The 25,911-nt window shown below is 41.6% G+C and overlaps 1 protein-coding gene across 1 annotated transcript; it reads right to left on the reverse strand.

The window, feature by feature from the left end:
• Window positions 1–3,801: 3,801 nt before the first annotated feature.
• On the reverse strand, window positions 3,802–23,981 carry LOC138902879 (uncharacterized). Its single transcript, XM_070190780.1, has 2 exons — window positions 23,831–23,981; window positions 3,802–4,721 (listed from the first exon to the last, which is right to left on the reverse strand). Exons 1-2 carry the CDS (start codon window positions 23,979–23,981, stop codon window positions 3,802–3,804), a joined length of 1,071 nt encoding a protein of 356 aa, XP_070046881.1.
• Between the last annotated feature and the right edge of the window lie 1,930 nt (window positions 23,982–25,911).

The raw sequence follows: 25,911 nt of genomic DNA on the forward strand, positions 1-25,911 counted from the left end.
TTGAGTGCGGAGTTTGGTTATGATCCGAAATGTCTAAGTATGATTCAGACTTGTTTGACAAAGTTTGAAGGTTTGAAAGTTAAGAGAAGGATTTTGGTCATTGATTCTTGGTTTTGATGTTATTCGTGGCATTTTGAGCCTTTGGACAAGTTTGGATAAAGTATGGGGACTGGTTGCTATGATTGGACGAGTCCTGGAGGGCCTCAGGTGTGTTTCAGGATGGTTTCGAACCATTTCCCTTAGATTTGCATTTGCTGGTTTCTGGTACCAGGGGTATGCATCGCGATCGCGGAGAAGGTATCGCGATCGCGAAGTGTTGTGTGGAGCTGGAGAAGGCATTGTTCTCCGCGATTGCAGAAAGGCGTCGAGTTCACATTTGGTGGTCAAGTTGTTCTTCGCATTCGTGTATTGATGGTCGCGAATGCGATGTGTCTGGCCTATATTGGAAGGTTGCTCATCGCGATCATGTGAGGTCATTCGCAATCGTGGAAGAGAATGTTCAGAGACTAGAAGGATTGCCCTTCTTGATCGCGGAGCCTGGCTCGCATTCACGCAGGTTTGGCCGGCCTGGGTTCGCGATCACGTGTGGTCCCTCGTATTCGTATAGAAGGAGATTTTGGCTAAGGCTGTGTTGGCCTTCGCGATCACGAAGAGGGACAACTGGGCAGTGTATGAGTTAGCAAATCAGGAATTTGCTCGTTTCAACCTATTTCTCTCTTGCTAAGGCAATTTTTGGGCAATTTGGAAGAGCCATTTCATGATCTATCATAAGGTGAGTGATTCATACTCATTGTGAGCTAAATATATGGATTATATATGGATTAAAATGGAAAATAGTAGAAATTGTGGGATTTTTGGAAGAAACCTAGAAATGATAATTTTGAGTTTTGATCACGAAATGAGGCATGGAATTTGGAATAAATTATATATTTGAATTTGTAGTCCTATGGGTAATATTTATCTTCGAGAATATTCGAAATCCGGGCGTGTGGGCCCCTGGATTTGTGGTGTTTGGTTGCATTTTTGTTATGATATTCAGATTTATATTTCGGCCACATTCAAACATTTAAGATAATATCGATATTTTACTATGAAGATAGATCGATTTTGCTTATTTATTTCATCACTTGTACTAAAATATGTGATGGACTATCGATTGACGTGTTGATTAATAGTTGGCTTGCCTAACCGCAACGTTGGGCACCTTCACGGCCTATGGTAGAAATGGGGTTGTGACACCTGTCGTGGTCATGGCCATGGTCGAGGAAGAATCTCTAATCATGGTGGTCATAATGCACCAAAGAATCCCCTTTACCACCAGCAGTGAAAAGGAAGGATCAAAAGCATAAAGCAGTACAAAATAACAACAACAACCCAGTAAAATCCTACAAGTGGTATCTGGGGAGGGTAGAGTGTACGCAGACCTTACCCCTACCCCGGAGGGATAGAGAGGCTGTTTACGAAAGACCCTCGACTCAAGAAGAAGAAAATAAACTATAGACAATAGATCAGTTACAACAACAGATGTCAGAAAAATAATATCAACATTGTAAGAAAAAGAAAATAGATATAAAAGCAATAACAATAACCAGTAATAATGCCATAGAAAATAGTGTGGAAACTACATTAACCACTAACAACCCAAGGCGAAACATTATCAGCCTAGCATCGCCCCCGGAACAACGTAGAAAAATGCTCGACTCCCTCCTAATCTACAACCCTGATGCTCGACCTCCACACCTTCCTATCTAGAGCCATGTCCTCGGAGATCTGAAGTCGCGTCATGTCCTGCCTGATCACCTCACCCCGATACTTCTTAGGCCTCCCTTTACCTCTCCTCATACAAGCCAATGTCAACCACTCACACCTCCTAACCGGGGCATCTATGCTTCTCCTCCGCACGTGCCCAAACCATCTAAACCTCGCTTCCCGCATCTTGTCATCCATGGGAGCCACACCCACCTTCTCCTAAATATTTTCATTTCTAATCTTATCCAGCCTAGCGTGCCTATACATCCATCTCAACGTCATCATTTCTTCCACTTTTATCTTCTAGGTATGAGAATTCTTGGCTGCCTAACACTCAGCTCCATACAGCATGGCAGGTCTAACCACTGCTCTAAAGAACTTGCCTTTAAGTTTTGGCGGCACTTTCTTGTCACATACGGTGAGTGACATCCTCTTCTTGGACTCCAGATGCTAACCTCCATTTCATCCACCCCACTCCTATACGGTGCGTGACATTCTCTTTTATCTCCCCATCCACTTGGATACTTGACCCAAGGTACTTGAAACTTCCTCTCTTGGGGATTACTTGCGAGTCAAGCCTCACGTCCATGTCTGCTTCCCCCGACGCATCGCTGAACTTACACTCCAAATATTCTGTCTTAGTCCTACTCAACTTGAAACCTTTAGACTCAAGGGTCTGTCTCCAAACCTCCAGCCTCTTATTAACGCTGCCTCGCATCGCATCTCATCAATCAGAACTATATCATCAGCGAACAACATACACCATGGCACCTTCCCTTGAATATGGCATGTTTGTGCATCCATCGCTAGGGCAAATAAGAACATGATGAGCGCAGACCCTGGTGCAACTCCATAACAACCTAAAAGTTCTCCTAGTCACCTCCCACAGTCCTCACTCGAGTCATAGCAGCCTCATACATGTCCTTTATCACCTTAATGTAGGCTACCAACACACCTTCCACATCCAGGCATCTCCAAAGAACCTCCCTAGGAACCTTGTCATAAGCTTTCTCTAGGTCAATAAACACCATGTGCAAATCCTTCTTCCTATCTCTGTACCGTTCCACTAATCTCCTGATATGGTGGATAGCTTCCGTAGTAGAATGATCCGGCATGAACCCGAATTGGTTGTCGGATGTAGACACTGCCCTCCTCACCCTCCCTTCCACCACCCTCTCCCAAACTTTCATGGTATGACTTAGTAACTTGTTGCCCCTATAGTTGTTACAATTCTGAATATCGCCTTTGTTCTTGTAAAGCGATATCATCGTACTCCACCTCTATTCATCTGGCATCCTCTTCGTCCTAAAGATAAAATTAAATAGCGCAGTAAACCATTTCAAGTCTGTTCTACCAACACACCTCCATAATTCTATCAGAGTTTTGTCTGGCCCGGTCGCTCGGCCCCTAATCATTTGCGCATAGCTCCCACGACCTCCTCAGCCTTAATACGCCTACAATACCTAAAGTCTTGGTGAGTCTTGGAGCGCCCCAATTCCCCTAGAACAATGTCTCTGTCCCCTTCTTCATTCATAAGTCCATGGAAGTAATCCTGCCATCTTCGCTTAATCTGGGCATCTTCCATCAATACACTGCCTTCCTCATCCTTGATGCACCTTATTTGATCCAAGTCACGAGACTTCCTCTCTCTCGCCTTGGATAACCAAAATAACTTCTTCTCTCCCTCCTTTGACCCCTAACTCCTCGTATAGATGACCAAACACTGCAGTCTTAGCCTCCATGACCGCTAACTTCGCCTCCTTACTGGCTTCCTTATACCTTCCTCTGTTCGCTTTCCTCTCTTCCTCGTCTGTTCTCTCCATTAACCTAAGATACACCTCTTTGTTTGCTTCCAATTTACTTTGGACCATATAATTCCACCACTAGTCGGCCCGATGCCTGCCAGAGTAACCCTTCGAGACCCCTAACACCTCTCCGTCGCCTTTATTATACAGTCTGCTGTTGATGTCCACATCTCGCTAGCGTCCCTGCTACTCCTCCAGGATCCTATAGCCATCAACCTCCCCTTCAACTCCAGAGCTTTATCCCTTGTCAAGGCTCCCCACCTAATCCTCGGTTGACCCCGAACAAACCTCTTCTTCCTAATAAAAATAATACACCGACGTCCATTACCAAGAGCCAATATTGTGTCGCGAGGGACTCACTTGGGATAACCTTGCAATCCTCGCACAACCACCTATCACATCTCTTGAGGAGGAGGTAATCAATGTAAATCTTAGCCACCATCCTTCGGAAACTAACCAAATGCTCCTCCCTCTTCGTAAAACTAGAGTTCGCGATCACCAACTCTAAAGCTCTAGCGAAATCCAATAATGAAGTACCTCCTCCGTTCCTATCCCCAAAGCCGAAGCCGCCATGCAGCTCGCCATAGCCACTAGTAGAAAACCCTATATGCCCATTGAAATTCCCTCCTATGAATAACTTCTCCGCAAGCGGCACACCATGCACCAACCCGTCCAGCCCCTCCCAAAAGCACCTTTTAACCTCCTCATCTAAACTCGCTTGCGGCGCATAGGTGATAATAACATTCAGAGTGATCCCTCCAACTACTAACTTAATCTCCATTAATATATCATTCACCCACTTGACCTCTACCACTGACTCTCTGAGTTCCCTATCCACTAAAATACCTACTCCGTTCTTACCCTTATTGCTTCCTGAGAACCATAATTTATACCCGTCCGCATTACTCGCCCTCGATCCTACCCACCTAGTCTCCTGAACACAAGCTATACTGACCTTTCTCTTCTTGAGAATCTTCGCCAGCTCTATATACTTACCAGTCAACGTCCCTATGTTCCACCGTCTAATTCTCAACCTATAAGCTTCCTTGGTCCCCTTACCCCCTTGGGCCCCGTCCATTAGCCTATCTCCTTCCTCCCTCCTCCCCACCACCCGCCCACCCCGAGGATATGCCCATACTCCACCATTATAGATCCCAGCCACTATACCTACGGTATCCTAGGGAAAACGCTAACACAAACAACAACAGTCCAAACTTAAAGCAAAACAAGTAGTAACTACAGGCACGCTACTATAATGACTAAACTAGTAAGAACTACTACGACAACAGTATAACTACCACAAGAGGAAGAGAAATAGAGGGCGGGAGGTACCAACTCCCGAGAATAGAACCTGGAGTTTCGACTTGATGTACACCCGAGTCTGCGAAGACTGACATACTCCCTTTCAACTTCCCTATGTCCTTTGTTAAAGCTCACCTACCTGCTCAGCTACGTTTCCGTGTGCGTCTCCTGTCCGTCTACAAGTACCGTAAAATACAACCTGAAAACACATAAACACTATGGGGCTAACAGGAATAGGGGCTGGCAGGGCTGTCACCGTAGTATGACGCACGGAATATGGGGTGGTTTGACTTGGCGCCGCCGGACCGAACTGCTGTCTTTGGAAAGAAAGATGAAGACGAAAAAGGGAGGGGACTGAAACTAGAAAAAATAGAAGAAAAAGGGGGAGAAGAAGAGAAGTGTCGGGAGAGAAGAGAGAATAGAGAGAGAGAGACGGGGTTAAGACTAGAAAAATAGAAGAAAAAGGGGGGGCTGGCGGCGACATAGTCGTCGAAAATGCTACTGCTAGGGTTTTGAGGATGAGAATAAATGGGGGGGTGGGGGAGGGCAAAGAGTAGGATGGGGAGAGAAGAGAAAATAGAGATAGAGGAGAGAGGGGGGCTTACCTGGCCACTGGTGGTCGCCGGCGCAGGCGCTAGAGGTTTTCTCCGGCCAGAATTGACTATTACTTGTGGGAAATCTAGGGGGAGAGAGAGAGAGAGAGAGAGAGAGAGAGAGAGAGAGAGAGAGAAAGAGAGAGAGCATAGAGAGAGAGAGAGCTTCTCTTTGTCCGCATAAAGTAGTACAAATGACAGAAAATACATGCTATAGATGTGGAGGAAAAGGGCACTGGTCATGTACCTGCCATACGCCAAATCACCTGGTTGAGCTTTATCAAGCCTTATTAAAGAAAACAGAAAGAAGGTTGAAGCAAATTTTATTTCTTCAAAAAATATTTACTTCATGCATTTGGATGTAGCAGATTTATTTGTACTCTCGGAAGGAGAAATAAATCATTTGATCGATGATGGATATGTAAACACTCAAATATTTTGATTTATGTTGTTTGTATTATCTAGTGTGGTCGTATTAATATAATCCTTGTACATAAAGACAAGTCATGTTTTCTTTAGTAATCTAGTTAATATGGTCATGTCTTGTAAATACAGTACTAATCATGTTTTTGGTAATGATATTTACTACTATGTTTATTTTGTTTATATCGTTTCATTTTGAAGAATAAAGGGATATTCCTCAAATTTTGTTTGGGTCAAATATTAATCATGAAGATTTCTCTGTGATTGATAATGGATCGACTCATGCCATAATTAAAGATTAGAATTTTTTCTCATTTGCTTATGAGAAAGGCAAATGTTTCTATAATTTCTAGTAATATAAGTTTGATTGAAAGCTCCGGAAGAGCCACTATATTTCTGTCTAAGGAAACAAAATTTGTTTTAGATGATGCATTATTTTCTTGCTGAGGGTCTTTCTGAAATAACCTCTCTATCCCTCGGGGTAGGGGTAAGGTCTACGTACACACTACCCTTCAGACCTTACTAGTGAAATTTCACTGGGTCGTTGTTGTTGTTGTTGTTGTATGGTGAATTATATTCTTCTAAGTCCTAGAGAAACTTGTTGAGTTTTAAAGATATCCCCCGAAATGAGTATCATATTGAGACAATCGATGAAATGAATGTTGAATAGCTTTGTATTACAAAGAATGTCTCTGGCCAGAAGTATGTAGAAAGTTATCAACTTTTTCTTCTGGCTTATACTGTTCAAAGATTAGTGTAGTTGAAGCACACTCTATCATAAACCAGAAGTTTATTGATTCAAATACGTTTGTGCTTTGGCATGGCCACTTGGGCCAAGAATCAATAATAATGAGACGAATCATTAAAAATTCAAATAGGCATTGATAAAGAACCTAGAGATTCTTACAAATAATAAATTTTCTTGTGATGCTTGTTATCAAGGCAAAATGGTCACTAGACCATTACCAATGAAGGTTGGCATTGAATCCACTCCCTTTTACGAACGTATAAATAGGGATATATGTGGACCTAGTCACCCACATAGTGAGATATTTTATGGTCCTAATAGATGCATCTTCTAGGCAGTCTCATGTGGGCCTACTGTTATCTCGCAACTACATTGACGGGGATTTATTCAATGCTAGACTTGAAGATTGTCAATTTGATAAAATACATTTCCCACAACTAGGGAGAAAGAAAAATAAATCAATAGAGAAATTGTGTGAAGAGTTTCATCATTATCTTATTTTGATCCACGTGTCCCTATATGTGATCAGGAGGTCCAGAAGATCATCCATTTACAAAAAATAGCAAATTAAATGCCAGACGCATTTGCTAATTTAAAAAGGATAACTAAATCACATATCCCTTAAAAAATGTGCCTATCCGGATTGATATTCCAACAAAACCATTTGTTAGTGCCATAGCTAATGAATCTCATGCATGCATGAAGCGTAATAGACGATTAGGTTCCAAGGATAAAAAACCTAGGAAAAGAAAAAAGACAAATGATCAAGATGATACAATAAAAGGATCTATTAATTCCACGACCCGAAATCCCAACCAATCAGGGCCTTGATGGCGCATAATACTGCTTGCTAAGCAAGCCAACATGTAGTAGAAAACCCGAAATAATTGCAATAAATAACTAATAACTGGGTAATAGCATAGTGTAAAAGTAACTCGAAGATATACATAATGAGTCTACAACCAACATCTAATACAAACCATCCCAATATGTGGAGTGACAAGTACATGAGCTTCTAGATTTTACTATATACAGTGCTTTAAAAGAAATACAACACTGTTTAGTACAATAGAAACAAGAAGATTGTTACACCCTATATTTTCGTACATAAAAATGCATCGTAAGCAAACTAATGTAGGACCAAAAATGAGATAATATTTAAAAGTATATAAATTAATTTAATCATGTTACCTCTGAGGTTACAAATATTGAAGATCATGAACAACAAGTACAAAGAGGGTTGGACGGTTCAGAAGATAAAGCAATTGAAGAAAATAATATTTCGTCGAAAGTCGACAAGTTGGGAATGTTATAACATATAACTTTGGGGTGAGACTAGGGTGCTTAACATGATAAGGAGATTATGTTATTATTTATATTAGTCGTATGACATCCGTGTGTCATGTTTTGAAGTCAAGAGAGTTGTGGAACAAAAGTCGATGAAAGTCATCACAAGTTACATTCATAAGTTTTACTGAAACTTTGGGTCAAATGTAACTGCAATTTTCTCCTAATATACTTAGAGTTATGGGGTGTTCCACCTATCAAATTAAATATATATGAGTCTATTTTCCAACGCATTAAACCGTTTGTCAATACGACATTGGAGTAGAAAGATATGGGCATTTGTGCAATACTGCGCAAGCTGCTAGGTGACAAGTAGGTGTGTCACCTACTTGCTTAAATGAGAGCCCAAAAAAATGGGCCATTTAGGGTCGTCCAAAGAGGCCTTTTAAGGGACTATTTTCTTCATATATTAGACTTAAAATAGAGCATAATAACCAGACATAAGCTCTGCAAAGAATCCTCCCAAAAATTTCCCACAAACCCTAATTGATTTTCTCTCCCTTTCAAGTTCCAATTGGAGGTAAAACCTAGAGTTTGAAGAACCAAGATAAGAGCTGAGTTATCCAACAAATAAGGTGAGTTTAATTCTCTCTTTCATCCAATTTTTCTTCTGTAAATTCATGGTAAGTCGTTCTATACTTGTAAGAACTCACGGGACGGCGATCGGAAGCCGTGAGTTCGAGTTATTCACTTGTAGCGGACTGTTTTGTGGACTGTTTAGTGTTGCTGTTGGGCTGCGTGTTTTACTACTATTTTGTGGAGTTTTGGAGGAGTAAGGGGGTTTATAAACACCATATAAATGTAGGGTGGTTGGCTGGTCGTTCGTCATAACATTTTCGGGTCGTTTGACACTACTACGGTGGTCGTTTTGTGTACGAAAAGATTGGGGTGTGTTGGACTGTTTTGTAGTATTTGATGGTGTATATAGGGCTGGAAAATGATGTATATATGTTGTTATTGTTCTGTTCTTGTATTGTTGGTGTTATCTTGAATTTGGAGGAAGTAAGGATTATAGGGGAGATGCTGCCCGTTTTAATACAAAATAGGTTTGTCGTTCGTTGTGCGATAGTTGTACCTTTCGTAACTTAACGATAGTATTATTATCATTCTTGTAGATTAAGGTGCGAAGAGGTGAGTTCAACTTGGTGATTGGAAAGATTGTGATAAGGTATGTTAAGGCTAAGCCTTCCTTCATTTTGGCATGATCTCGTAGCTACATGTGTTAGTAATGAGACAAAAAGAGAAGTTCATATTCATGAATTTATTCACACTATTCTAGTCTCATAAGTTACAATATTATTCCTTATCGAGACTCTATATTCAATTTTAGTATTGTCTTCTTCCAGTCAAGAGAGCAGCAAGCCTATATATACAGTATTACAGTATTTTCATTACCATCGAGCTATAATCGATGGGCAGGCCCCTATTGGGCAACCTCTGATCAGATGGAAAGTTATATACTGAGCCTACTGTGGCCGAGCGCCTATGAGCGAGCCCAGCATGGTCGAGATACATAGCCTAGTATGGCCGAGTGCCTATGAGCGAGCCTACTATGGCAGAGAAGTTATATATACCGAGCCTTATAAGGCCGTACAATTATTTTACTTACTATATTGAAGGAGTTGAGTCAGTATCAACAAGTAAGTATATCTCCAGATCATCTTTGACTCCCAGTTACTTCCAGTTATTATATTATCAGTTCAGTTTCGATTTTCAGTTATGTTATTGCCTTACATACTCGGTACATTATTTCGTACTGACGTCCCTTTTCCGGGGACGCTGCATTTCATGCATGCAGGTTCAGATAGACAGACGAGTAGATCTCCTCAGTAGGTGTTTCCCGAGTTCAGCCTGATCGGTAAGCTCCACGCCTTTCGGAGTTGCCAGGTCTAGAGTGTTGTGTACATCTTATGTATATCTGTATATATGTTATGGGTAGGTCGGGGCCCTGTTCCGATCATAGTACATCTATCAGTAGAGGCTTGTAGACATATCCTGTTGGTTAGTGCAGTATGTTGGGTTTGTAGGCCTGGTATGTATAATTTGGTGGTTTGTCAGCTGTAGTAGCTATGACGGCCTTTTCAGCCTAGCTTTATATTGATGTTTAGTTAGCGCTAGTTTCCATTCAGTTTTATATTTTGCTTCGCAAATTGTCTTGCAAGGTGGCCCCATGGCCAAAGTATGACATTATGTGTTCAGAGTCCCTTAGTCGCAATTTGGTACGCCAGGTTAGGTGAAGCACCGGGTGCTTGTCTCGCTCCTAGGTTCGGGGCATGACAAACTTGGTATCAGAGCAGTTCTGTCCTAGGGAGTCTACAAGCCGTGTCTAGTAGGGTCTTGTTTATAGATGTGTTGTGCACCACATTATATAAGCAGGGCACTACAGGGCATTTAGGAGTTGGTTACCCTTCTTTGAAATCTAAATCGTGCTATAGAACTGAGTTATAGGAAATTTGAATTAAACTTATGTGTTGGTGTTTGCATGCACAGATGACGGTGACTAGGAAGACTACGGCTAGCTAGAGGAGAGATACAGCAGTAGGTGAGGGGACCAGCAGGGTACCCCCAGTAGATGGGGCCCAGTCTGAGGCTCAAGGTGAGACCCCTACTCAGCCATTACCGGCTCCTCCACCAACTACGGAGATTCCTAGGGAAACCGCACATCCAGTTCCCCCTCCACTTCCATCAGATCAGGACTTGAGGAGTGCGGTGCATTTGTTGACACAGTTGGTAGCTACCCAGCAACAGGCTAGGGCATCAGCTAGTGCAGGAACTTCTGAGGGGTCTGGGAGTTCAAGGGTCTGAGAGTTTATTGCTTTGAGTCCCCCAGAGTTCACGGGGACAAATCTGAGGGAGGACCCGCAGGATTTCATAGATCAGCTTCACAGGAACTTTCGTGTTATGCATGCCACGGAGAAAGAGGCAGTTGAGCTAGCAGCTTTTCGACTCCGAGATATAGCCATCCTTTGGTATGAGGGATGGGAGAGGTTCAGGGGACGTGATGCACCTCCAGCTATTTGGGAGAATTTTTCAGATGCCTTCCTTGACCAGTACTTACCACGGGAGATCCGACAGGCTCGAGTCGATCAGTTTCTAGCCCTCAAGCAGGGTAATATGAGTGTTCGAGAGTATAGTCTCCGTTTTGACTCATTGGCCAGATATGCACCATCCATAGTTGCTACTATGCGGGACAGGATTCACAGGTTTATAGCAGGGTTAGCCCCAGAGTTAACCGAGGCATGTGCCACCGCTGCATTGCAGGATAGTATGGATATCTCCCGGATTCAGGCATTCGCCCAGAATATAGAAAGGGGTAGGCGTCGACAGCAGGGTGCAGAGAGGGCTGAGCAAGGGCAACGTAAGAGGATGAGATTTCCCAGGTATCAGGAGCAATATCAGGGTAGTTATAGGACCCAGTACTTCGGACGGCCACCTAGGCCTCCGCCACCTCAGTTACAGGGTTACAGGTATGACCGCTATACTCAGTCAGGACCAGGTGAGAGCTCATGGGCATCGGGTTTGCAGCGACAGTGAGGATCTGCGCAGACATGGTCATTTCCTCCACGGTGTGACATCTGTGGTAGAGGACACTTGGGCCAATGCCGAGCAGGTTCTGATGCTTGTTATACATGTGGGCGTCCAGGGCATATGATGCGGGATTGCCCAAATAGAGATTCGGGGGGAATGGCACAACCAGCGAGTTCAGCAACAGGATCATCTATGTCCGTGCATCCTTCAGGGCGCGAGTCTCAGTCTTCGGCTGGTAGAGGTCGGGGCAGAGGTAGAGGTTCCAGTTCAAGTGGTAATCAGAACCGTATCTATGCTTTAGCAGGTCGACAGGACCAAGAGTCTTCACCAGACGTTGTGACAGGTATATTAACCATTTGCTCTCACGATGCTTATGCTTTGATAGACCCAGGATCTACTTTATCGTATATTACCCCATTTGTCGCGAGGAAGTTTGGTATAGTGCCTGAAATACTAAGTGATCCTTTTGCGGTATCTACACCGGTCGGAGAATCAATTATTGCTAGACGGGTTTACCGAGGTTGTACGGTGACAATTTGTAGTCGTCAGACCTCAGCTGACCTAGTTGAGCTAGAGATGATGGATTTTGATGCTATCATGGGCATGGACTGGTTGGCAGCTTGCTATGCCACAGTTGATTGCCGAGCAAAGGTAGCCAAATTTCATTTTCCGGGTGAGCCAGTCCTTGAATGGGTAGGTAATACACCAACACCTAGAGGTAGGTTTATTTCCTATCTGAAGGCGAGGAAAATGATCGCAAAAGGGTGCATTTATCATATTGTGCGAGTTAGAGATGCAGATGCTGAGATACCTACACTTCAGTCTATTCCCGTAGTCAAAGCGTATGCAGATGTGTTTCCAGATGAGCTTCCAGGTATTCCTCCAGAGCGAGAGATTGATTTTAGCATCGATTTGCTTCCAGGAACTCAACCAATATCCGTCCCTCCGTATAGAATGGCACCTGGCGAATTGAAGGAGTTGAAGGAGCAGTTAAAAGATTTGTTGGAGAAAGGTTACATCAGGCCCAGTACCTCACCTTGGGGTGCACCAGTACTATTTGTGCGGAAGAAAGACGGCTCGCTGAGGATGTGTATCGATTATAGGCAGCTGAACAAGGTAACTATTAAGAATAAGTATCCACTTCCAAGGATCGATGACTTGTTTGATCAGTTGCAGGGGGCTAGATGCTTTTCAAAGATAGATTTGAGGTCGGGGTACCACCAAGTCAGAGTTCGGGAAAAAGATATTCCGAAGACAGCCTTCAGGACCCGATATGGCCACTTCGAGTTCCTTGTCATGTCCTTCGGGTTGACTAATGCACCCGCTGTATTTATGGACTTGATGAATAGCCTATTCTGACCATTTTTAGATCTGTTCGTGATAGTATTTATTGATGATATTCTGGTTTATTCCCGTTCAGAGGATGAGCATGCGGACCACCTGCGAGCGGTACTCCAAACCCTTCGTGATCGTAAGTTGTATGCTAAGTTTTCTAAATGTGAGTTCTGGTTGAAGTCTGTAGCATTCTTGGGGCATATTGTATCAGATGAAGGGATATAGGTGGACACTCAGAAGATTGAGGCCGTGAAATCTTGGCCTAGACCTACCACTCCGACAGAGGTTCGTAGCTTTCTAGGCTTAGCAGGATACTATCGGAGGTTCGTAGAGGGTTTTTCTTCCCTTTCAGCACCATTGACGAAGTTGACACAGAAAGAAACTAAGTTTCAATGGACAGAGGCTTGTGAGCGGAGTTTCCAAGAGCTTAAGAACAGGTTGACCTCAGCTCCAGTTCTAATACTTCCAGAGGGTCTAGAGGGTTATGTCGTGTATTGTGATGCATCAGGTGTCGGGTTAGGATGTGTCCTGATGGGGTTCTCAGATACAGGGGTCGTTTGTGTGTTCCAGATGTAGCAGGGCTACGAGACAGGATTATGTCAGAGGCACATTATTCATGGTATTCCATCCATCCTGGATCGACGAAGATGTATCATGACATTAAGGATGTGTACTAGTGGAATGATATGAAGAAGAACATTGCTGAGTTCGTCGCCCAATGTACTAGTTGCCAGCAAGTGAAGATAGAGCACCAGAAGCCTGGAGGGATAATGCAGACTATAGAGATCCCGACATGGAAATGGGAGGCGATAAACATGGACTTTATCACGGGTTTACCTCGTTCTAATCGTAAGTTTGATTCCATATGGGTGATAGTCGATAGGCTCACGAAATTAGCTCACTTCCTACCGGTCAGATCTACATATACAGCAGAAGATTATGCAAAGTTATATATTAAGGAGATAGTGCGGCTACACGGAGTACCAGTTTCTATTATATCTGACCGTGGGGCTCAGTTTACAGCACATTTTTGGAGGTCATTTCAGAGAGGTCTAGGGACTCAGGTGAATCTCAGCACAGCTTTTCATCCACAGACTGATGGACAAGCCGAGCGCACAATTCAGACGCTCGAGGATATGCTACGAGTATGTGTGTTGGATTTTAAAAGAAGTTGGGATGAACATCTACCTCTTGTCGAGTTTGCATATAATAACAGTTACCACTCCAGTATTCAGATGGCTCCGTATGAGGCTTTGTATGGGCGTAAGTGCAGATCTCCTATAGGGTGGTTTGATGTTGGGGAATATGGGTTATATGGGCCAGACCTGGTTCAACAGGCCATAGAGAAAGTAAAGCTTATCCGGGAGCGACTGTTGACAGCTCAGAGTCATCAGAAGTCATATTCTGACGTGCGGCGACGAGACTTAGAGTTTACGATTAATGACTGGGTATTCTTAAAGGTATCACCTATGAAGGGCGTGATGAGGTTTGGCAAGAAAGGCAAGCTTAGCCCACGGTATATTGGGCCTTATAGGATCATTCAGAGAGTGGGCCAAGTAGCTTATGAGTTAGAGTTGCCCTCAGAATTGGAGTCTGTCCATCCGGATTTTCACGTATCTATGCTACGGAAGTGCATTGGCGATCCTACCCGAGTGGTACCCACGGATGATGTACAGATTACAGAGGACTTGTCATACGAGGAAATTCCAGTTGCCATCCTAGACCGACAAATCCGCAATCTACAAAATAAGGAGGTAGCTTCCGTAAAGGTTTTATGGAGGAGCAAGAATGTAGAAGAGATGACGTGGGAATCGGAGGAAGAGATGAAGTCTAAATACCCCCACCTATTTCAAACTGAAGATATGGCTCGAGATGGGATGCTACAACACAGCTCTATTCAGGCTAGCAGGTCAGCAGGTAAGCTTTTATTTTTCACTTTTAGTATTTATGATTTACGGTTGGTGAGGCAAAGTGTTGCTATTTATAAACATTGGCCATGTGTGGCATGCATAGTATATTTTCTGGCTACGTACAGGTTGGTTTTAACCTAGTGTACGAAGGATACTCTGGCAAAAGTTTCCAAAGTCTCTAAGAGTAAACATTCGAGGATGAATGTTTCCAAGGGGGGAATGATGTTACACCCTATATTTTCGTACATAAAAATGCATCGTAAGCAAACTAATGTAGGACCAAAAATGAGATAATATTTAAAAGTATATAAATTAATTTAATCATGTTACCTCTGAGGTTACAAATATTGAAGATCATGAACAACAAGTACAAAGAGGGTTGGACGGTTCAGAAGATAAAGCAATTGAAGAAAATAATGTTTCGTCGAAAGTCGACAAGTTGGGAATGTTATAACATATACCTTTGGGGTGAGACTAGGGTGCTTAACATGATAAGGAGATTATGTTATGATTTATATTAGTCGTATGACATCCGTGTGTTATGTTTTGAAGTCAAGAGAGTTGTGGAACAAAAGTCGATGAAAGTCATCACAAGTTACATTCATAAGTTTTACTGAAACTTTGGGTCAAATGTAACTGCGATTTTCTCCTAATATACTTAGAGTTATGGGGTGTTCCACCTATCAAATTAAAGATCTATGAGTCTATTTTCCAACGCATTAAACCGTTTGTCAATACGACATTGGAGTAGAAAGATATGGGCATTTGTGCGATACTGCGCAAGCTGCTAGGTGACAAGTAGGTGTGTCACCTACTTGCTTAAATGAGAGCCCAAAAAAGGGGCCATTTCGGGTCGTCCAAAGAGGCCTTTTAAGGGCCTATTTTCTTCATATATTAGACTTAAAATAGAGCATAATAACCAGACATAAGCTCTGCAAAGAATCCTCCCAAAAATTTCTCACAAACCCTAATTGATTTTCTCTCCCTTTCAAGTTCCAATTGGAGGTAAAACCTAGAGTTTGAAGAACCAAGATAAGAGCTGAGTTATCCAACAAATAAAGTGAGTTTACTTCTCTCTTTCATCCAATTTTTCTTCTGTAAATTCATGGTAAGTCGTTCTATACTTGTAAGAACTCACGGGACGGTGATCGGAAGCCGTGAGTTCGAGTTTTTCACTTGTAGCGGACTGTTTTGTGGACTGTTTTGTGTTGCTGTTGGGCTTCGTGTTTTACTACTATTTTGTGGAGTTTTGGAGGAGGAAAGGGGTTTATAAACACCATATAAATGTAGGGTGGTTGGCCGGTCGTTCGTCATAACATTTTCGGGTCGTTTGACACTACTACGGTGGTCGTTTTGTGTACGAAGAGATTGGGGTGTGTTGGGCTGTTTTGTAGTATTTGATGGTGTATATAGGGCTGGAAAATGATGTATATATGTTGTTATTGTTCTGTTCTTGTATTGTTGGTGTTATCTTGAATTTGGAGGAAGTAAGGATTATAGGGGAGATGCTGCCCGTTTTAATACAAAATAGGTTTGTCGTTCGTTGTGCGATAGTTGTACCTTTCGTAACTTAACGATAGTATTATTATCATTCTTGTAGATTAAGGTGCGAAGAGGTGAGTTCAACTTGGTGATTGGAAAGATTGTGATAAGGTATGTTAAGGCTAAGCCTTCCTTCATTTTGGCATGATCTCGTAGCTACATGTGTTAGTAATGAGACAAAAAGAGAAGTTCATATTCATGAATTTATTCACACTATTCTAGTCTCATAAGTTACAATATTATTCCTTATCGAGACTCTATATTCAATTTTAGTATTGTCTTCTTCCAGTCAAGAGAGCAGCAAGCCTATATATACAGTATTACAGTATTTTCATTACCATCGAGCTATAATCGATGGGCAGGCCCCTATTGGGCAACCTCTGATCAGATGGAAAGTTATATACCGAGCCTACTGTGGCCGAGCGCCTATGAGCGAGCCCAGCATGGTCGAGATACATAGCCTAGTATGGCCGAGCGCCTATGAGCGAGCCTACTATGGCAGAGCAGTTATATATACCGAGCCTTATAAGGCCGTACAATTATTTTACTTACTATATTGAAGGAGTTGAGTCAGTATCAGCAGGTAAGTATATCTCCAGATCATCTTTGACTCCCAGTTACTTCCAGTTATTATATTATCAGTTCAGTTTCGATTTTCAGTTATGTTATTGCCTTACATACTCGGTACATTATTTCGTACTGACGTCCCTTTTTCGGGGACGCTGCATTTCATGCATGCAGGTTCAGATAGACAGACGAGTAGATCTCCTCAGTAGGTGTTTCCCGAGTTCAGCCTGATCGGTAAGCTCCACGTCTTTCGGAGTTGCCAGGTCTAGAGTGTTGTGTACATCTTATGTATATCTGTATATATGTTATGGGTAGGTCGGGGCCCTGTTCCGATCATAGTACATCTATCAGTAGAGGCTTGTAGACATATCCTGTTGGTTAGTGCAGTATGTTGGGTTTGTAGGCCTGGTATGTATAATTTGGTGGTTTGTCAGCTGTAGTAGCTATGACGGCCTTTTCAGCCTAGCTTTATATTGATGTTTAGTTAGCGCTAGTTTCCATTCAGTTTTATATTTTGCTTCGCAAATTGTCTTGCAAGGTGGCCCCATGGCCAAAGTATGACATTATGTGTTCAGAGTCCCTTAGTCGCAATTTGGTACGCCAGGTTAGGTGAGGCACCGGGTGCTTGTCTCGCTCCTAGGTTTGGGGTGTGACAAAGATGACTCAAGTCCTGCAAATGGAATGCAGCTCTACTTCAAATCACATGCCCGGTATTTGCTAAGCACCTCTCAGGACTCTGCTGGTACTGATATCCGGATCTGCACAAGAAGTGCAGAAGCTTAATATAAGTACAATCGACCTATTGTACCCAGTAAGTGTCGAGTCTAACCCCAACGAGGTAGTGATGAGGCTAAGACAAGACACATACAATGAACATGTGCAGTTATATATCAAGAAGTAACGAAATAACAGATAGAGTATTAAATATAACAACATGATAATGATAAGTGAAAGGAATAACAAGTACACAAGTAACGGGGAATAAAATGGAAACATAAAGTAAAGTGTCACTGAGTAAGCCTCTTTCAAAAGTAAATAACGAAATCACAAAGCCAAGTCCACATTCCGAGTATAAAAGTAAAGAGCAATGAAATCAACAAAATTGCACGGAATCACCCTTTGTACTTTTACTCTCATTATCACATTATAATATAAAAATAATTGCACGGCATCACCCTTCATGCTTTTACTCTCATCCTCACATTATAATATAAAAACAAAAAATGAAATCAACAAAGTTTTACGGCATCGCCCTTCGTGCTTTTACTCTCGTCCTCACATTATAATATAAAAATAAGCACGGAAACACCTTTTGTGTATATCCTCACGTTCACTCAAGAAATGAAATCAATATATAAATATGGCATAAAAACCCCCTTCATGCATTTCACTCTTCCTCACAAGCACGACAATACCCTTCTTGCACTGCACTCTTCCTTACAAGCACGACAACATCCTTCATGCATTTCACTCTTCCTTTCCAAGCAATCACATACAACACATTACAAAGAAAGGTGGGGAGCAAATTCAACATCAACAATAGTATACACAACTCTTCATATGATAATCTTCCAACAAATATCACCAACAACCAATCAACAATTCAACGATCTCAACATCAATATATCAGCAATCACATGTAACGACTCGACCGATCATTTTGAGCTCTAGCATTATATTAGGTGGTTTGAGACTTTGAGTAACTTCATATTATGTATTATGAATTTTGTATATGGTCGGTTTTTGTTTTTGAGTAGTTCAGGATTGACTTGGAAGAATGACTCTCGGTTTGGAAGCTTTAAGTTGGAAGAGTTGACCAAGATTTGACTTTTGGATAAACGGACTCGGCATCGGGTTTTGTTAGTTCTGATAGGTTCGTATGATGATTTTGGACTTGTAGGTATGTTCAAATTTAGTTTTGGAGGTTCCTAAAAGAATTCGACACTATTTGCCGAAAGTTGGCAATTTGAATAACTTAAGAGTTTATAAGTTTGACCAAGAGTTGACTTTGATGTTATTGGAATCCAATTGGTGTTCTGCAACTTTGATAGGTCTATATAGTTGAGTTAAACTTGTATGCAAAGTTTGGAAGTAATCCGAAGTGTGTAAGAGCTATTCAGACACTCTTTTGAAAGAAAACAGATTTTACAACTTAAGAGAAATTCTATTCGATTTGAGCCTCGATTCTTTGTTATGATGTTCACATAGGTGTTTTGAGCCTTTGGATATGTTTGGATAATGTATTTTTAGCTATTAGTATGATTGGATGGGGTCACGAGGGGATCAGATGTATTTTGGATCATTGGTTGAGAGACTAGTTAAGTTAAGAAATTGGAGTTTGACCACGGTAAATATCGGGTCGAGACGACCTTTTTTCTGTGTTTTGAGTGCGCGAGCAGGTTCGCAGTATGTTTAATAATTGAAATGCATATATGGTTTGTATCCGGAATATTCCAAATGTGTTTTGGGTGCTAAACGATGATTTTGTGATTGCTGATTTTCTAGTGCAATAATTATGAAAAATACTAGCTATGTCTCTGAAATTTTAAGACTTCCGTTAAAATATAAAAACATAATATCTCTCTCATTTTAAGACCAAATTAGGCGATTCAAAAGTGTCACGACCCCAAAATCCCATCTTAAGGATCTTGATGACCCCTAGTTTCGAGAACTAGGTAAGCCTAACACATGCTCTGATTAACAGATTAAAATCATTTAACTATTAAATAAAATCTGATAAATGACATAACATAGCTGAAAATGAACAATAGTCATACATTCCCAAAACTAGTAGTACAAAGTCATAAGCTCTATTGAAAAACACTATGAATCTCTAAATACAACACTCCTCTGGGATTCAAATGACAGTATTGATGAAACACATCAGAAGGTGACTCCGAGGCTTGCGAGCGTGAACATCAGGTACACCTTGTAATCTCCACAACTCAAGCTCAACTCAACTCTCTACTGTCCGACATGGTCTGATGTACCTGGATCTACACAAAAATATACAGAAGCGTATTATGAGTACACCACAATCAGTACCCAGTAAGTATCAAGGCTAACCTCGGAGGAGTAGTGACGAGGTTCAAGTCAAGACACTCACTAGTCAAATAAATTGTGCAGAATATCAATATAAAGCTAACAATGTAGAGCAAAATAGATAATGAAAACAAAGAGTAATCATGTGATAAAAAAGCAAGATAATCAAAGCACAAATAAAATACAATTGAAAGAATTAAGGAAAAACAAATGACAAGTCTAATTATCAAACCATTCTGACACAAGATTTACAACAACAATTACCCTGAGGTACCACACCTCATAATCACAATCACCAGTCACAAATGACGAATCATATTCACATGGCACCTCGTGCCTACATTATCAATAACCTTCGCACGGCAAAAACCTCGTGCTACAGTATAAGTCACACTCGCACGGCAAAGACCTTGTGCCACAAAATAAGTCACAACCGCACGGTAAAGACCTTGTGCCACAACATATACCACAACCACAAGGCAAAGACCTTGTGCCACAATGTATATCATAACCTGTGTCAGTTATCATTAACACGTTCAAGAGAAAATTATCGAGTATCAATTAAAGTAATGTATGATAACAACTTCCTTTATATATTTCACTCCGTTATGTCGCCAATAATTCAATAGAATATGAGATAACAACTCCACATAGGTGAAATTTCCTTGGCAACCAAATCATCAAGTAAATGACAGAGACACATATTAGCTCATTGGAAACAACACAACAAAACATGTAGAAATACATGACACACACAAGAAGTCATGCCACCAAGCAAACCTCATCTATAAAACGCCCCCAGGCCATTACATGTTATTCCCACATAGATCCCCTTGTCTCGCCACGTGCGCAACAATAAAGTAAATGCCCACCTTGTTTTGCCACACGCGCATCAATAATTATCTCATCCATTTTCGCCATATGCGCAAAACCGATATATATATATATATATATATATATATATATATATATATATATATATATATGAAACCTCGTGCAAACAAAACATACCAACAATTGTCATCAAGACATCAACTCACAAATCTACCAACACAGTGCACAAGGACAATCAATAAGGGAAAGCGGATGGGTGTTCAACATATAACATGAATTCAGCTAACCCAAATAACAATAATTTCACAAACGCCAACTTGGACAATTAAGGAAATAAAATGCTAAACACATGATCTCTAACATGGAATATGAACTCATGTAATCATCCAAAATTGAGAACATGTAGTGTAGAGATCTCACAATCAAAACAAGGTAATAAGATCAACCTCGGGTCATATCCGATGATAACCTCAAAAGCCCTCAATAAATACTCTAAAAATATTTTTCCTATAATATTCACCTGTACTCAGCTCAAATCTAACCAAAATTGACTTAATAATATCAAATAATGCAAGAGAAACTAATTTTAATTAATAAAGTTAAGAGCTTTACACAATTTCCCAAAAGTCAACAATAGTCAACCCCCGCCCCCCATGTCAAAACCAGAGTCGAATGGTAGATCTTGACTACCCACAACCCCACCAATCCAAATACGTGTTTGGTTTTCAAATCCGAGTCCAATCCGACTCTCAAATCTCAAAATTAAAATTTTCAAAACATTGTAAAAAATCTCCAAACTTTCTCTTCAAATCTCATGATTTAGATGTTAAATCTCATAAATAATCATGTTATATAATCAAATTCGACCCATTGTTTGCAAAAGTTATTAAATAATCCCAGCTGCAGAAGTCGCATTTGCAACCTTGGGTTCGCAAATGCGACCCATTGTTCGCAAAAGCGAACACTGCCAAACTCACCCAGAAGTCGCAAAAGCGACATACACCTCGCAATGCGAGGCTAGGCCCTATAGCAAAAGCGACACAATAGCCCGCAAATGCGAACCTGCCCCCGCCCAGCCAGTGTCGTAAATGCGACTCATGCTTTTCAAAGGCGACATCACAAATGCAGATCCCTTATCGCAAATGCAAACACAGACAACCTACTCAGACCTTGCAAATGCGGTGCGCACCTCACAAATGCAAGGTCTATAAATGCGAACATTATCTTGCATTTGAGAGACCTGAGGCACCAACAAAGAACCAATAAAACTGAAGCAGCACGAAACACTCCGTAACGCATCCGAAACTCACTCGATCCCGCGAGGCTTCACACCAAACATCCACACAAGTACATAAACATCATACAAACTCGCTCGTGTGATCAAATCACCAAGATAACATCCAAAACCATGAATCGGACACCAAAACACATAAAAATTACAATGAAACTCAAGAATTGCTAGAAACACAACCATGCGTCCGATTCCTATCAAATCAACTCAGAATGACGCCAAACATTGCAGACAAGTTCCAAAATAATAAAACATACCTATTCCAAGTCTTGAAACCAAGTTCCAGGCCCGATATCCAACATGTCAACCCATGGTTAAACTTAGGAAAATTCTATAACCTTAAATTGCCAACTTTTGCCAAAAGGTGCCAAATCAACCTAGGAGCCTCCGAATCTAATTCCAGGTATACACCTAAGTCCAAAATTACCATCCGGACCTAACAGAACAATCAAAACTTCAATTCAAGATCAAATACGCAAAGAGTCAAACTTTGTTCCAACTTAAAGCTTCTACAATGAAAATTATTCTTCCAAATCAATCCCCATTCGCTCGAATATTGAAACTGATCATACACGCAAGTAATAATACATAATATGAAGCTACTCAAGACCTTAAACAACTAAACGGAATGTTAAAGCTCAAAATGACCGACCGGGTCATTACATTCTCACCCTCTTGAAAAAAAGTTCATCCTCGAACATGCCAAGAGTCGTTCCAAAGCCATCAAATCATTGCTTAAACTTACCATACACATGAACACGGGTGATCACAAGTCCTCCAAATACACATAATCCCGACAACACCATCTCGACTAAGTATTATTCCTTCAACCTTAACCAATAAGCCCAAGAACCAAATTTCAACACCCAAGCCTTCCCCAAAGACCCGGTTCTCACACATACACACTGTATCAACCTCAACCAGTTGAAACAAATCATAAGTATGCTCATAAGGTAACCACACAACGTAAGTCATTGCTCATATGCCCATTGTAGCACCTCTGATAACAATGGCTGCCCGTTACCATAATCGGTGCCGGTAAATAGCCTCAAATCGACTAGAACCTTGTTCCAAACCTTCACAACACTGATAATGATGTAAGAAACATGTGAAACTCATAACTACTTACCCGACCAACAAGTCAAACCAAACTCCACCTGGGCACATACATTGCAATCCGAACCAAACATCAGAACTCAAATATAACTGAATATTAAAAGAGAAACACATGAGAGAACTATCAAACAAGTCCAAAAGGTATAACTCCCCATCGATAACATACTATGAATCCATCCCACCAGGAAGAATCAAATCACATGCAACAACCACAAATAATCTCACCCTAACATAACTCCACAGCGGCGCATAGCTTGGTCCAAGCATATCGATCCACCAGAAAACACGAGGATCCTATCTTCGACTTGGAATCACAGGTAAGATAAACATCCCGTAAACCTAAGTCCATTCACTAACTCAATCCCGTAGGATAAAACCATAAGATGCAACAAAATCCCTATGCTAGTAAAGTACCTCAACCACAAGTCTTGGCCAAATCATCCAAAATCACATAAAACCCGCCATATTATGTAACATCAGATCCACCCTAGTCTCAAGACCCCTAATAGTGACCAAACAGGAACGATAGGCATGGGCTATCATAATAGAATCCCCCAACGGGCGTAGACACATAAACAAGGGTACTCATGAATCACAAGGCATATTCAAACATAAAGCAGAATAGGATGACACATACAAATAAGTAGAACCCAAATAAAATAAAACTGTTGTATCTCTATTACAAATTGAAACCATACCTGTAGCGACATTATCAGGTGCAACAGCCTCATCGCTACCAAGAAAAATATAACAACGGGCTTGGCCTCCCCCTCTAGGACGCCCTCTACCTGCCTGGCCCTCATCTTTAGCTGGTTGTGTAGGTGTAGTAGCAACTGGAGATGAACCCATAGCCTAAGTACTCCATTGAGGTACACCCGCCTGGAGACTGGGATGATCTCTCACCATGTGCTTCCCACACTCAAAGAAACCTCTATGCTGATGTGGCTGTGTGAGCTGTCTGGAATGAGTGCTGTGGGACCCATGGGTAACTGAAGCACCACGTGAAACGTGAAGTGCAGAGTGAACTAGCTGACCCACAAAACCTCTACCATGACGCGCCCTGCCCCCAAAATTGGGATCAGTAGATCCCCTGATCCATGAGGCTTCTTAGCCTCCTTATCCTCTCTCTCTAGACCGCAGATGCGCTCCATCCTTCTAGCAATCTCCACAATCAAAAGAAATGAAGTATCAGTCTCCAACTCCCATGCCATCCCAAGTCTGAGACCACAACAGGTTCAGTGAGCCCCTCGATAAATTTGCATACTCTTTCTCTAATTGTAGAAACCAAAGCAGGTGCATGACGAGATAGCTCACTAAACCTCATAGCATACTCGAACACGGGCATAGTCCCCTGACGCAATCACTCAAACTCGGTATGCCACACATCCCCGAGGGTTTGTGAAATGAATTACCTCAAAAACATATTAGAGAACTGAGTCCAAGTAAGTGGTACTGCACCAGCTGGCGTACTCTCCTCATAAGCCTGCCACAATCTATACGCCATCCCCGTCAGCTGGAAAGTACTAAGGTCAACCCCTCTCACCTCAACTATGCCCATAGTGCACAGAATATGGTGACACTAATCCACAAAACCTCGTGCATCCTCAAAAGTTGTGCCACTGAAAGTAGGGGGATCATACTTCTTCAACCTCTCTAACCTCTTTTGCTCTACCTCTAACGCCATTCGCCTGACCTCAGGATGAACCGCGATCATGGGTTGTACCAGCATAGCACCCAAAACCCGATCAACATGAGACCACTGCTCTTGAGCATGAGCGGCGGGGAGTCTGAGCTCCTCCCCCAGTCTGTGAAGTAGTAGGTGCAACAAGGATCAATCCGCCTGAGCCAATGTACCAGACATGCTCAGGAAGTGTGCTAAAGTTTCCTGCAGTCTAGGGGAGGCAACAGGTGCCTCAGGTGCCTTCCCTTTACTGGGGCTACTAGTGGCTCCTCAGCTGCTACTCTAGCGGTATCACGTGATCCTCCTCGGTCTCTTCCTCCACCTCTACCCCGCCCCTGGCAACACCGTCCCTAGGGAAGGGGAATAATCACAATCCACCCCTACACCGGCACGCGTAGTTTTGGGTGCAAGCCTTATGACCCACCCTTCCTCGGTTTGCTAATGATACTCCCAAAAATAATTTTTTTTGCACACAAGGAAAACAAAAGTACAAATATATTTTATATTCACCTCTTAACCTTTCACCCTATATATATATATATATATATATATATATATATATATATATATATATATATATATATATATAGCTTCGTTAGTATTTTCAACCATTCACAACATCATGATTTCCTTGGCTCTCTTGGCCATTCTTATGATTCTTCATCTGTGGCACGTTGGCCATATTTCATATTCCACACTTTCATTTCTTCACTTACATGGATCATCATCATAAATATCAACAAATAATGTATTCCGAAAACTACAACATTAGGTTTATAAGTAATGAAGACGCTAAACACAATGGATTTCTTTCCAAGAAATGGAGTAAAATGATTGGCAATCGAAGCACAAGTTAAAATCATAAATGTGTAACACATCATTTGTTATCGAAATACTTTTCCCCAAAACAGGAAATACACAATTTAAATTCATGAAGATATAAGAGCTCAAAACACATTGGAAATACTTACAAATCATAGCATTAGTTAAAACATCCATATTTGGGCATGACTCGGGTACATAAGCTTTTAGGTAATTCTATTTTTGAAGTCAGTTTGGAACAATTGAATCAAGGCCTATTTCATAACCTTTCTCACA

Source organism: Nicotiana tomentosiformis, chromosome 12 (genome assembly GCF_000390325.3).
Source record: "Nicotiana tomentosiformis chromosome 12, ASM39032v3, whole genome shotgun sequence".
Classification (NCBI taxonomy): domain Eukaryota; kingdom Viridiplantae; phylum Streptophyta; class Magnoliopsida; order Solanales; family Solanaceae; genus Nicotiana; species Nicotiana tomentosiformis.

Coding starts and splice junctions, on each gene's coding strand:
- LOC138902879 (XM_070190780.1), bottom strand. CDS start 23,981: ATGGGTTCATCTCCAGTTGCTACTACACCTACACAACCAGCTAAAGAT. Junction 4,722..23,830: donor ACCTGATAATGTCGCTACAG/GTATGGTTTCAA, acceptor AGGATACCGTAG/GTATAGTGGCTGGGATCTAT.